Genomic DNA, 11,429 nt, shown 5'->3' with positions numbered 1-11,429 from the left:
TTGCTAAACGAGCTCTCGTATGTAGCGAGCGATCGCAGCAGCGTGTATAGGTATCTAGGGCAAATCTCGACAGCTGGGTCGATCTTGTGCATCTTGATCTGAGCTCTGAACGATGTGGCTGCATGGTCAAGATGAATTAAAGTGTTCCTGGTGACCATCTAGTACCATCTAGTCACTTAAAGTGGGTACAACCTCTTGACCATGTCGTCTTGTTTGTAAACTGCAACTGGACAACAGCTTTAGCACTTGGAGAGTTGCACGAGCCATTGACGTGGCAGGTGGACTGCGCTCCAGTGCAGAGTGCTGGTCTTTATAATTCCTGGGCCGACGAGAATTAAAATGCTTTAGTACGACAAATCCTGTTCTGTGTAAACAACATTTACCATTGCTTTTTAAATGCTCGAGAAAAGTACCGTCACTCTTGAACCAGTGCGTTTGTCCGATGTCGTGGTTGGCACCGCGTTCTGGCGCGGCAAGGCGCCAGAGACTGCTGCGAGGGCGGGGTAGAAGGCTCTTGTGGGCACAATCTTCGCCTCTGGGACGACGCTGCGAACGGGTTCTGGTATGCAGCCGAATCCAGAATGCGTGCTGTGCAGATCTGCCTTGGCTCAAAATCGTTGCATTTTATTGGCGCATATTCCAATTTATTCAGCCAATGACCACTTGGATAGAATATTGCGATCTGCCCGACCCAGCAATGCTTCGCCACCTCCCGACCCTCGTCCTTGTCGCCGTCGCTTTCGCCGCCGCCGAGCCGTGCACTGCGCCGTGCGACTTTCCACAAGACTGCGGCCTCCACGAATGGTGCAACCCGCAGACCAAGTGCTGCGAAGTTGGCGCGTTGCGCTGCGACCCCGCGTGCCCGACAGGCTGGCGCTGCATCTCGTACGGTCTGTGCGTGCCCGAGACGGTCGTCTTCGACAGCAGTACAGCCAAGAACGGTGCGTAGTCCACGCCTTTGACCCTTTGTAATGTGACTACTATGGTTCGACGACCGTCGACGCTTGCGTGTCATGCCATTGCATTGCTCGCGGCCTTGACGCAACCGTGGTGGAGTGCTTGGGAAAGCGTGATGGAGGCGCGACTCAGATACTAGTACACAGGAACATGCGTGGGCCGCCTCTTGCAAGACGCATGCTTTATGTTAAGGTAGAAGATGCGTCAAAGCCAGCTGGAGCCGGCCCAGGAGGCTTGGCAAAGCTGCGGCAACCGATGCCATTTCCAATTTGCAAATATGGTGCGACGTACAACAGCGCTCGTCCTTGGCTGCCTCGCGGGTAGGTGGTCATTGCAGCCATCGTAAGCGACTTATACGCGATGTAGGCTTCGCGATGGCCGACGATCCAATCTGCGCTGTGAACGAATGTACCGTCATCACGACGGGAAAGCTCTGCAACCGTCTCGCAGAGAACTGCCCGACATGTCTGAGTCAGCTCATGGGCGGCAAGACCGCCCGTTGTACGAATGCGACGTTCGACGGATGCCAAGGCGGGACCGTGTGCGCGAGCGTCACCACGCTTCCACCGACGCCGACGACATCGACGGCGCCGCCTAATGCGACGACGCCCGTCGTGACGGTTCCCGGTGACACAACGCCGTCGCCCACGAACACACCCACGTCTACTAGCGCGTCGACACCGACTTCAACCTCGCCCAAGACGACGGCGCCTCCGTCATCGGCAACGACACTCTGGTGCCGCGGGACGTTGGCTACAACGGCGCTTGCTGTCGTCGTTGTAGCTGCATTGGGCGTCTAAGAAGCGATGGACGGAGTAGAAAATTCATGTCAACCAACAATGTACTCGATGCATGTCATTTCGCGCGAGGATGCGGGTAGAGGCGACGAAAGCAGCGGTAGAGGTGCACAGATCACAGCGTCAGACGCATACGATAGCGCAGCACGTTTATCGTACACCATGCGTCACGCCTAGTGTACCTCTGTGGTAGGAACAATCCTGGGAACCCCACTCGACGTCATTGCCGTGTGCACATGCGCGCGATGTTGCGGCTGCTTCGAGTCAGATTGCCCTTCGAAAAAACGGCTCTGTCCCGCCTTTCGCGTCCAAACCTGTCACAATGTATACCGCAGTTTTTGAAGCCTGTCAAAACACATATTGCACACCAGCTGCACCTCGCACTGAACGTGGCCTTGTGCAAGGCTTGCTCCCGTGCCTGCATCACATACCCGACGACACGTATACTTTCTCTGAGCGCTGCGCTTGTTAGCCTACACCGTCGTGCGTGGCCGCGTTGCTCACCTCGTCTCGCCGCACCAAGTATCTCAATAACCTGGCACAATGCATAGCCTGTAGAAAGCGATACCTCAAAGACCGGCCGTGGACACCGTGCTGCGGCCGCGTGGTCCGGTTGTGATTGGCATGGAGCCAGCTGCGCGCCAATCTCGCACAGTGCAGTTCCACCCACCTGCAGCGGACATGGGCCGAACACGGGTGCTTGCGGCGACAAGCGTTCTCCTAACACTGCTGGCTGGCACCGGTGCGGCTTGCCTCCATGTCCCACACCTCTTTTGCTCATGAATTCGATCTTAGCTGCTGCGACGGTGGACCCTCCGGACGCGCTCTGCAGCGCGACAGCCTGCGTGCAGTCGCTCCTGGACGCGCCCTGCATACGCGGCTCGGCGGCATGCTACGACTACAACTGCCTCTACATGCAAAAGAAGATTGTCTATTGCACCAACCCGACGTTTGGCGGGTGCCAAAACGGAGTAATTTGCCCCAAGAACGTGTCGACGCCGGCGCCGACCTCGATCGCCCCGTCGCCATCGACCAGCACGACGTCGCTTCCGACAACACGGCCCCCCGTGACGGCGACGACGACGCCCAACCCGACGACTCTCAAGCCCCTGGACGACGCCAGCACGTCCAGCAACAATACGACGAGCATTGTCCTCGGCATCCTCTTGGGCCTCGTCAGTATAGCAGCGCTGATTGCATACATGTGCATACGCAAGCGGCGCGCACGTGAAGAAGCCGAAGACACGGACCTCGAAATCACTTCCTGCCGCCACCGAGAGCCCCGCCAAGCGCCGCTGCCGCAGCGCCATTTCATCCTCGCGTCGTCGGCGCAGCATCCGTCGCAGCAGCCATCGAGTATGCTCGACTCGGTCGCAAGCAAATCCATGTTCAACACAACAGGGCGGCAGTCCAACCACGATTTGATGTCGCAAAAGTCCGACTGGTGGCAGCACTCGACGCCGAGCAATCCGTCGGCGACGCAGTACGACACACGAGGCGGCGCCGAGCCGAGCTTATGCCATATCCTCGAGGAGCGCAAGACCGAGACGCATCTGTCCCGGTAGCGCATTGAAATAGAATGTTTAACTTGGTGTAAAAGGAGGTATTCGAACGAGGTCCTACGACACGTAGGACACGAGCAAACTCGTTCTTGTCTCGACGAGTTGGCTCCGCGCTGGAGTACGAGTACGTTGTCTTAGGCGTGTCAAACTGGCGCCCACAATATCGAAGGATTCGAAATTCTATTTATAGCCGCTACGAGAAAGGCCACTTGGTTAGGCCGCGACGGCGGCAGGCGCTGCGTAGTAGCGATGGCACTGGTCCTCGAGGATTTTCTTGGTCTCGGACAGGATGAAGACGGCGCCAATGAGACGGACACCGCGCGGAATGGTGCCCTTGTACATGGAACGGATACCGCCTTGGGCCCAGAGCCGACGCGTCTCGCCTACAAGACCCAGCGCGTTCTTGTCGAGCGCGTTGCCTTGCATGATCGTCTTGACCGTGTCCACAGGCTGGGTCGCGAGGACGGCGATGAGCCCGGCACCAATGCTGCCACCCATGGCAGCGGCGCCTCGCTGCGAGAGCGACGCGGTTGCTGCGTCGCCAAACGTCTCGGGGAAGTGAGCATGGAGCTTCTCGCCCAGCACGGGACCGAGCGCGAGATAGCTCGCACACCAGATCATCTCACGCAAGCACGTGTACGGCAGGCCGCGGTAGAGCCGTCTGACACCGTGCGCCGCGGTCACGTCTTGAATGGTGCGCTGCACGCCGTGGCCCGTGTGCTGCTGCAGCGTCATGACGAGCTCGGCGGGCGAGCTCAGAAGCGACGAGCAGACGCCGGCTGTCGCGGCCGTGAGGATGCGCGAGCCCTCGGATGACGGCACGTCGGCAGCGCGAAGCGACGTCGTCAGCACGCCATCGACGGCAAACTGCACGGCCGAGACAGGTGCGATGGAGGCACACATGACGCCGACGCCCCGGTACATGACGAGCGGGTGGAAGGACATGGGCCGGCTTTGCTGGACGCAGTTCTTGATGTACATCATCGGCTGCTGCACGCACACTTCAAACATGCCAGCGACGGAGCCCACGGCAGCGTACTGCAGGCCCGAGAGTGGCGCGCGCATCGCGGTGGCCGGCGAGGTCGGTGTCGACGATTCGGACATGGTCGGTGAAGCACGAGAATGATCGGCCCAGTGGCGCAACTTGAAGGCGGCCTGTACGCTCTTCAACTCCAATGTTTTATTCCATCTTGATATTGCTATGCTGATTAGCACAATTAAAAAAGAACGCGATGCCATTGGCCAAAATGCCAAAGCAAATTTGTAAGCAAGTGGCAGTGCGCGTTTGGATTGGCCAAATATCATTGCAGCTCTGGATTGGCTGAAATCCGATGTGCAATTATATATCCTGTGTTAAACAAAGCTTAATATTTGTATGGAATAGCATTATATTACCTGCACAGCACTGGGATTGGCTTGATTTCGGATGCGATCCGAGGCCAAAGCGAAGATTGCGCAAAGCTCGAACAGCCATGACGCGCACGGAACGACGCCCGCTCAGCGGTGTCGACCACGCGCTCATCGGGTCCATCTCGGGCATGACCGAGGTCCTCATCCAGCAGCCCACGGTCTACATCAAGAACACGCTGCAGGTACTGCCAATGCCTGTGCTGCAACGCTCATATCCTTTCCTTGCAGCAAAGCCAGCTGGTCGTCTTTCGGCCCAGCGTCATGTACCGTGGCGTCGGCATCAACTGCCTCTCGATTGCGCCCATTTGCGCTGTCCAATTTGCTGCCAACGGCGTGCTCGGGAAGCTTATCGCCCCCGACGACGCACTCGGGCGCATCGGAACCGCCATGATCGCCGGCGGCCTCTCGTCGCTGCTGAGCTCGCCCGCCGAGCTCGTCATGACGCTCCAGCAGCGCACAGGGCAGTCTCTCAGCGCGACCGTCCGATCGATCGTGCATTCCCACGGCGTGATGCGGCTGTACCGAGGCCTGCCACTCACGGCGTTCCGCGAGGCCTCGTGGTGCGCCTGCTACCTTGCGCTCGGGCCCGTTGTCTCGTCGACTCTCCACGACACGTTTCCGTCCATCTTTGGCGACAAGGCGACGGCGTCGACGGCGCAAAAGACGTGGGCGGCCATGGGCGGTAGCATCGCCGCCGGTCTCGTCGCTGTGATGGCGAGCCAGCCCGTCGACACGTTCAAGACGATCGTACAAGGGAATGCACTGGAAGCCAACGCGGCCTCCATGACCAAGCATGCGTCACAGCTCTGGCGCGACGGCGGCCTCGGGCTCTACTACAAGGGCACGGTCCCGCGCGGTCTGCGCTTGATTGGTGCCGTCTTCATCATGTCGAGCACGAAAGAGGTCTTGGAAGACCATTTTAGCTCCATTTAGTTGGGTCTTTACTCAACATTTTGCGTCGGAAAATACGTTGCAGCTAAATAGAATCGACGTGCCATCAGGAAATTTACGAATCGATCGCTGAGATTGGCATCCGTGGGGACGTCGATACGACTCTGGGCGGCCAAGTCGACTACTAATATGAAGCTCTTGCACAGCCTCTCCATGGCCTCGCCGCAGAGTACTCACTCTATATATGGCCTCCTGTGGACATGGGCATTGGCTCATGCGACGCTTTCGGGCCAAATCGAGACGGCATTCCTAGAGTCCGGTTGTCTTGTCCTAAGCTCACGTTGCTATTGAGTGCTGACAAGGGTCAATATTGACCCATGGTGCTGAGCAGGCGTGTTGAAGTGCAAGTTTGCCGAGTTGCCAAAAAGCGAGTGCAAGGAATGTTCTACAGGAGTGCGTGTCGTGATGGGTCGGACCTGCTCGAGTGATGGTCGATCGCGCGATTGCACCAAGGGCAACCTCACAGCTGCATCTGACACGATGCCTCGACCCAGCATGCGCGAGAAGACTCGCAGTGGCCTCGGCGCTCATATTGCAGCGCTCTCGGAGCATGACACGGCGGCGATCTTTGGCGACTCGCTCACGGAGCGCCTGCAGTGGCAGCACCCGCACTTGGCCCCGCCGTTGACGTGGCTCTGTGGCGTCGGTGGCGACCGCATTTCGCAGCTCGCGTGGCGCGTGGCCAACGAAGAGGGCAGTGGATACACGCAAGCATCCCTAGCACCGGCGCGCCTCCAGCAAATCGCAGTCTTGATTGGCTCCAACGACCTGGGCCCTGGCGACGGCGCGTCGCCGCGCGAGCAAAAGAAGTTGAGAAGTATGGTCCAACACGTGGCGGCCATTGTGGCCGCGCTCCGTGATCGATGGCCCGACGCTCATTTGCACGTACTTCCGATCCCGCCGATCCCGACGCGCGGCCAACACGAGCGGTCCCCGGCCTTTCGAGCAGCATACCTGGCCATGCTGCGCGAGCAAGGGCTGCTGACAACGGAAGTCGATTGGCCACTCATGGACCTCGAGAATGATTTCGAAGACGGCGTGCACCTCTCGGCGTCTGGCTACCACGTGCTCTTGTCTCTACTCGCGTCGCTTTCGATCCCAGTACCGTCGACGTGATAGTAGATCTTGTTAAGACAAATGTATGCTTTCACTTCTACCACGGCCGTTGAGATCCCAGTTGATGGCGTCCGCCGCCGCCAAACTGAAGAGTCGACACGCCATCGATCATTGCGATATGGACTTGGTCAAGACAATAACATTAGAGATTGTTTCATGTTGCACGCAACGGACGTAAACTCCAGTTAGATGCTAGCGCAAGCTCGCAGCGAGCGTTTGACATTGTAGCTAGCATATATGACTGGTAGGTTATTACGGCAAGAGCTCATGGCAAATTGTTGGCACGACCTTACCGGCGATTTCCAAGCGATCGCTGAAGCGTTGCGACTACGATCTTAGCGCGATTCCTGGGAGTTTCCAGGATGTCCAGACTTGGCCGTCCTCGAACCCTCAAATTGGATTTGTCGACCTCCTGCCTCCATGAAGACGACGTGCTTGATCACGATGCTCGCTGTCGCTGCGGCCAACACTGCTCCTTCCGGCCCCACTGCACCGGATTCGCCTGTGATGAAGGAAACAACGCCTCCGGACGTGCCGACGGAGCGCTCTGACCAGGAATGGCGCGGTGGCTGGGGTCATGGTCGCTGGGGTCATGGCCGCTGGGGTCATGGTGGCTGGGGCCATGGTCGCTGGGGTCATGGTGGCTGGGGCCATGGTGGCTGGGGTCCTGGCTGGGGTCCTTACTGGGGTCCTCGCTGGCGCTGCGGTCCGTACGGTTGTGGGTGGTGGTAAATTGTAGATCCTTGGATAAGCTCTGCAGCTAGCACGACCCCGACGTTGCGATGTCTTCCGTGTCTTTCGCTCACATGCATACAAAAGTGTAGTCAAATCTGTTGACAGGCATGCGACATGTTGAATCTGGAGTCGATTCGTACGTGGCGACCACAAATTCCTGCATTTTGTTTCTAGCAATCGCCCAGTATAATCTCTTTGTAGATCATACTTACCTGGCTGGAGCTCGACCCTGATCAACTCGGGGGTTGACTTGGGCCGGAGCAGGCCTTCATGCACTCCGGTGCTGTAATGGTCTAGGAGTGCCTTCGGGTTCCTCCACAGCGCAATTTTTGCCAGCGGGGGTGTGCGCGTGCGCCACCCCCACCCCTCTCATTTCAATTCTTTTTACCACTTTAACGCATTCTACCCCTCCTTTCACAATTCACCTCCTTCTGCATACTATGACACTGGCGACAATGATGTGCAGTGTACTACACAGCAAAGTGCAACGAGAGCCAAGGTGTGCCGTGGACGACAGAGTGCCCTGTGACTGCCACGTCGCTTTGTGGCAGATGCCGCTTTTAACTCGCAGCCGACGACAGCGCGGCATGTGATTGGTCGACGCCCGCAAAAAACACGACGACCATTGTTGAGGTGCTTGGATTCGGCATTGCGGATTCGGCACGAGCCGCATGCGACCGTAGTCGCTGCGCAACACAGACGCTGTGATGGCTGTGATTATTGGCAGGCGCCCACTGCTATAGTCTTGTCGGGCTGCCGCCGTGCCTGCCCTCGCCATCGGCGCGGTGCACACATCGTGACGTCGCATGGCGTGTGCAATGTATTTATATGCGGCAGATGCCACATTTAGTGGCGTGTGACTGCGATCTTGGTCGAAGAACGCCAGCACGCATGATGGCAGCAAGTCGCCGCCCATCCCGGCCCGTGGCCGCGCAAGGCTCCTCGGAGCTCGAGCTCATCCGCACGATCCTCGGCGAGGAGGTCCCGACGAACGTGCTCCTCTCGTGCCTCCATGCGGCCTCGAACGATGTGTCGACCGCCGTCAACCTCTACTTTGCGCAGGCGACGCCGACCGAGGCCATCGACCCGACTAAGAGCATCCGCTCGTCGATGCCATTGACGCTGCACCCGTTCGACGCACCGGGTATGCTGAGCACGCTCAACGGGTCGGCGACGCTCACAACGGGCGCGGTTGACGCCGTCACGACGCTGAACGAGCGTTTCCGCGTGCTGCGGTTCCGGAAGCGCGGCAGCCCGGGCACGGACGTGCTCTTGCGCAACGGCGACATTGTCTCGCTCGAGTGCAACGGTCTTTGGCTGAGTGCGCGCAAGAACAATGCGCTCCAGTGGCGGCCGGTACATCCTGCAACAACCCTCTTGTCGCGCTCAACGTCTCGTCTAGGTGAGCGATACGGACGACCGCAACAAGTTTGTCGTGCGTGGCCTCGGCCTCGGCGCCGTCATGAGCGTCGGCGAGCCCTTCTTCCTCACTAGCTACCGCTGGAAAGACCGCGAGATTTGCATTCGGCACGTCCAGAGCATCGGCCTCTCGCTGAACCTGCCGTGGAACAAGCCGGTCGCCATCGCCACGAACGAGGTCGCGACGCCGCTCAACAACGTCCACCGGTGCTTTCTCGGCCTGACGCGCCCGACCGAGTACGTTCTCTCGATAAGCTTGCAGCGCTGACTACAGCTTGTAGCGGCCACTGGCGCCTGTACTTTCGTCCGGCGCTGTCGGCCAAGGCCGCGCTCGCGCTCGCCAAGACGACAGCGATCCCTGCGCCACTCAACATCCGCGTCAACAAGGCGCGGCCGCCGCGTCTCTCGCGCGTCAATGAAGACGACGATGACGCGAGCTCGCTCTTTGGCTCGGGTCGCACGTCGGTCACGGTGGACGAGCTCACGCAGCGCGAGGCCAAGCTCGATCAAATGCAAACGGTCGTCGGGACACAGTCGACGCGCGACCAGCTCCTGCCGTACCTCGACGGCGCCGGTACATCTCGCTGGCACTTGATACATTGATACGAAACACACGCAGGCGGCAATGTGCAAATCGCGCTCGAGCACTACTTTATGAGCATGACGGAGCGTAAGCGCACGCGACCGGACAGCCGCATGCTTCTCGCGATGCCCCACGAGCCATTATACCGTCCGGTAAGATCATATCGACTACATATTTATATTCAAATATTTGTGCTCTCTAGGGGACGCACCTCGCGCCGGCCGCCAGCGTCCCGATGGCGACGGCACCGCCGCCGGCGCCACTGCAAGCCGTGCCCCGCCAAGGTACATGGACGGGCTCGACGTACCATCCGAACCGCGACTGTAGATTCGGGGATGTTCTTGCAGCCACTTACCCCGCTCGGCGAGCCAGGCGACCGTAGACACTGCAGTGGATCGACGCGGTGCTCATGTCGGGCGTAGGTCCGCCGGCGCCGACGGTGATCTCGCACAAGTCGCTGACGATCGAAGATTTCGAGATGCTCCAAGTGCTTGGCCGCGGCAGCTTTGGCGCCGTACCCTCTTCTTCGACTAGAGGGTGTGTATACACGTCCTGTAGGTGATGATGGTGCGCTACAAGCAAGACGGGCGCATCTTTGCCATCAAAATTTTGAAAAAGTCGACCATGGACACGGTCGATATGCAAAACGCGATGGAGGAGCGCCAGATCCTCCAGCGCCTCCACCACCCGTACGTCTCGTCGCTCATCTTTGCGTTTCAAACCAACGAGCGGCTCTACCTCGGTACCCAAGTCTAGCTCTCACTGTGTGCACTCTTTTTACATGACAATATTGCATGTAGGCATGAAGTACTATGCGGCCGGCGACTTGTTCTACCACCTCAATGAAAAAGGCGGTGGCTTGGACATCCAGAGCGCGCGCTTGTACGCAGCCGAGCTCGTGCTTGCGATTTCGTATTTGCATTCGCTCAACATTTTGTATCGGGACCTCAAGGTACTTGTGATGAGTGAGCAATCGCACCAATATTGTCATGTTGTGCTAGCCGTCGAACGTTATGATTGACGACGAAGGACACATTGGCGTCGTGGACTTTGGCTTGTCCAAGCAGCACATTTACGGCACCAACCACGGCGTCAAGACGCTCTCGGGCACCGGTACGCGAGATATGTATCAGTATATCAACTGACCAGTGGCTAGCCGAGTATGTCGCGCCCGAAGCGCTCGTGCAAACCGCCGACGGGTCGCGCGACTACGGCAAGTCGTACGACTGGTGGAGCTTTGGCATCGTCTTTGTACGTCTTTGGATGGAATACATTGTCTTATGAGACATGTAGTATGAGATGCTCGTGGGCGTCTCGCCCTTTTACCATGAGAACGAGCGCATCATGCTCCAGCGCATCGTGAGCGAAGACGTGCAGTTCCCACCCCAGTTTCCTAAAGACGCCAAGTCGCTCGTGCTCGGTAATTGGTCGCCGTGCGACATTTCTGTGTACGACTAAGCGACTAGGGCTTTTGAACCGCGACCCGAACGCGCGCTTTGGTGTCGAGAAGATCAAGGCCCACCCGTTCTTTCGCGATGTCAACTGGACCAAGCTCGCGGCGCGTCAAGTGCCCGCGTTCTGGCGCCCCCACCTCGTAGGGGACCGTCGTTGATGTCGAGATTTTGGCCTAAGATCGGATATGTGTCTAGTCGAGCGAGACGGACACGCGGTACGTGGACCCAGAGTTTACGCGCGAGGGCCCGCCATCGGCCGTCCACGACGTTTCGAGCGCCAAGACCAAGTGGAGCCGGCGCTTCAGCCAGTTTTCGTTCGACTTGAAGAATTAACGCAGTAGATTCACCTCCTCCTCAACGAGGACTGCAAATGTTGGTGTTGGGCACGGCGTACGAGTCGAGGGCCCCTGCATTTGCTTGCGTTTGGCACAGCCCGTTGCTTGCT

At 58.6% G+C, this 11,429-nt stretch overlaps 6 protein-coding genes across 6 annotated transcripts; 5 read left to right on the top strand and 1 right to left on the bottom strand.

Annotated features, from left to right (window-relative positions):
• Nucleotides 1-697: 697 nt before the first annotated feature.
• On the top strand, nucleotides 698-1,776 carry SDRG_11450 (hypothetical protein; the record flags this gene model as incomplete). Its single annotated transcript, XM_008617493.1, has 5 exons — nucleotides 698-910; nucleotides 1,154-1,277; nucleotides 1,324-1,577; nucleotides 1,628-1,693; nucleotides 1,741-1,776. The coding sequence occupies 5 exons, from the start codon at nucleotides 698-700 to the stop codon at nucleotides 1,774-1,776; spliced, it is 693 nt and encodes a 230-aa protein (XP_008615715.1).
• Nucleotides 1,777-2,324: 548 nt separating this feature from the next.
• Nucleotides 2,325-3,417, top strand: SDRG_11449 (hypothetical protein). Its single transcript, XM_008617492.1, has 2 exons — nucleotides 2,325-2,496; nucleotides 2,550-3,417. The coding sequence occupies exons 1-2, from the start codon at nucleotides 2,379-2,381 to the stop codon at nucleotides 3,317-3,319; spliced, it is 888 nt and encodes a 295-aa protein (XP_008615714.1). The 5' UTR covers nucleotides 2,325-2,378; the 3' UTR covers nucleotides 3,320-3,417.
• Nucleotides 3,418-3,453: 36 nt separating this feature from the next.
• Nucleotides 3,454-4,500, bottom strand: SDRG_11448 (hypothetical protein). Its single transcript, XM_008617491.1, has one exon. It carries the CDS (start codon nucleotides 4,418-4,420, stop codon nucleotides 3,530-3,532), a length of 891 nt encoding a protein of 296 aa, XP_008615713.1. The 5' UTR covers nucleotides 4,421-4,500; the 3' UTR covers nucleotides 3,454-3,529.
• A 269-nt stretch (nucleotides 4,501-4,769) lies between these two features.
• Nucleotides 4,770-5,739, top strand: SDRG_11447 (hypothetical protein). The gene is made up of 2 exons (XM_008617490.1): nucleotides 4,770-4,908; nucleotides 4,955-5,739. The coding sequence occupies exons 1-2, from the start codon at nucleotides 4,789-4,791 to the stop codon at nucleotides 5,657-5,659; spliced, it is 825 nt and encodes a 274-aa protein (XP_008615712.1). The 5' UTR covers nucleotides 4,770-4,788; the 3' UTR covers nucleotides 5,660-5,739.
• A 417-nt stretch (nucleotides 5,740-6,156) lies between these two features.
• On the top strand, nucleotides 6,157-6,840 carry SDRG_11446 (hypothetical protein; the record flags this gene model as incomplete). The annotated part of the gene is made up of 1 exon (XM_008617489.1): nucleotides 6,157-6,840. A coding segment is annotated over one exon (637 nt), but the record flags the coding sequence as incomplete, so codon positions are not given.
• Nucleotides 6,841-8,383: 1,543 nt separating this feature from the next.
• Nucleotides 8,384-11,355, top strand: SDRG_11445 (AGC/AKT protein kinase). The gene is made up of 14 exons (XM_008617488.1): nucleotides 8,384-8,884; nucleotides 8,931-9,184; nucleotides 9,229-9,521; nucleotides 9,567-9,682; nucleotides 9,733-9,814; nucleotides 9,858-9,908; nucleotides 9,953-10,044; nucleotides 10,089-10,272; nucleotides 10,331-10,482; nucleotides 10,532-10,643; nucleotides 10,687-10,781; nucleotides 10,824-10,950; nucleotides 10,997-11,124; nucleotides 11,180-11,355. The coding sequence occupies exons 1-14, from the start codon at nucleotides 8,420-8,422 to the stop codon at nucleotides 11,315-11,317; spliced, it is 2,289 nt and encodes a 762-aa protein (XP_008615710.1). The 5' UTR covers nucleotides 8,384-8,419; the 3' UTR covers nucleotides 11,318-11,355.
• The last annotated feature ends 74 nt before the right edge of the window (nucleotides 11,356-11,429 follow it).

Source organism: Saprolegnia diclina (assembly GCF_000281045.1).
Source record: "Saprolegnia diclina VS20 unplaced genomic scaffold supercont1.41, whole genome shotgun sequence".
In the NCBI taxonomy this organism is placed as follows: Eukaryota; Oomycota; class Saprolegniomycetes; order Saprolegniales; family Saprolegniaceae; genus Saprolegnia; species Saprolegnia diclina.
Note: the sequence above shows the minus strand (reverse complement) of the source record. Positions and strands in the feature narration are given on the sequence as shown.

Excerpts from the sequence above, each read along its gene's own strand:
- SDRG_11449 (XM_008617492.1), top strand. The coding sequence starts at position 2,379 with ATGGAGCCAGCTGCGCGCCAATCTCGCACAGTGCAGTTCCACCCACCT. Across the intron at positions 2,497-2,549 it reads AACACTGCTGGCTGGCACCG|CTGCTGCGACGGTGGACCCT; the intron begins GTGCGGCTTGCC and ends ATTCGATCTTAG.
- SDRG_11448 (XM_008617491.1), bottom strand. The coding sequence starts at position 4,420 with ATGTCCGAATCGTCGACACCGACCTCGCCGGCCACCGCGATGCGCGCG.
- SDRG_11447 (XM_008617490.1), top strand. The coding sequence starts at position 4,789 with ATGACGCGCACGGAACGACGCCCGCTCAGCGGTGTCGACCACGCGCTC. Across the intron at positions 4,909-4,954 it reads ACATCAAGAACACGCTGCAG|CAAAGCCAGCTGGTCGTCTT; the intron begins GTACTGCCAATG and ends CTTTCCTTGCAG.
- SDRG_11445 (XM_008617488.1), top strand. The coding sequence starts at position 8,420 with ATGATGGCAGCAAGTCGCCGCCCATCCCGGCCCGTGGCCGCGCAAGGC. Across the intron at positions 9,683-9,732 it reads ACGAGCCATTATACCGTCCG|GGGACGCACCTCGCGCCGGC; the intron begins GTAAGATCATAT and ends TGTGCTCTCTAG. Across the intron at positions 10,483-10,531 it reads TTTTGTATCGGGACCTCAAG|CCGTCGAACGTTATGATTGA; the intron begins GTACTTGTGATG and ends ATGTTGTGCTAG.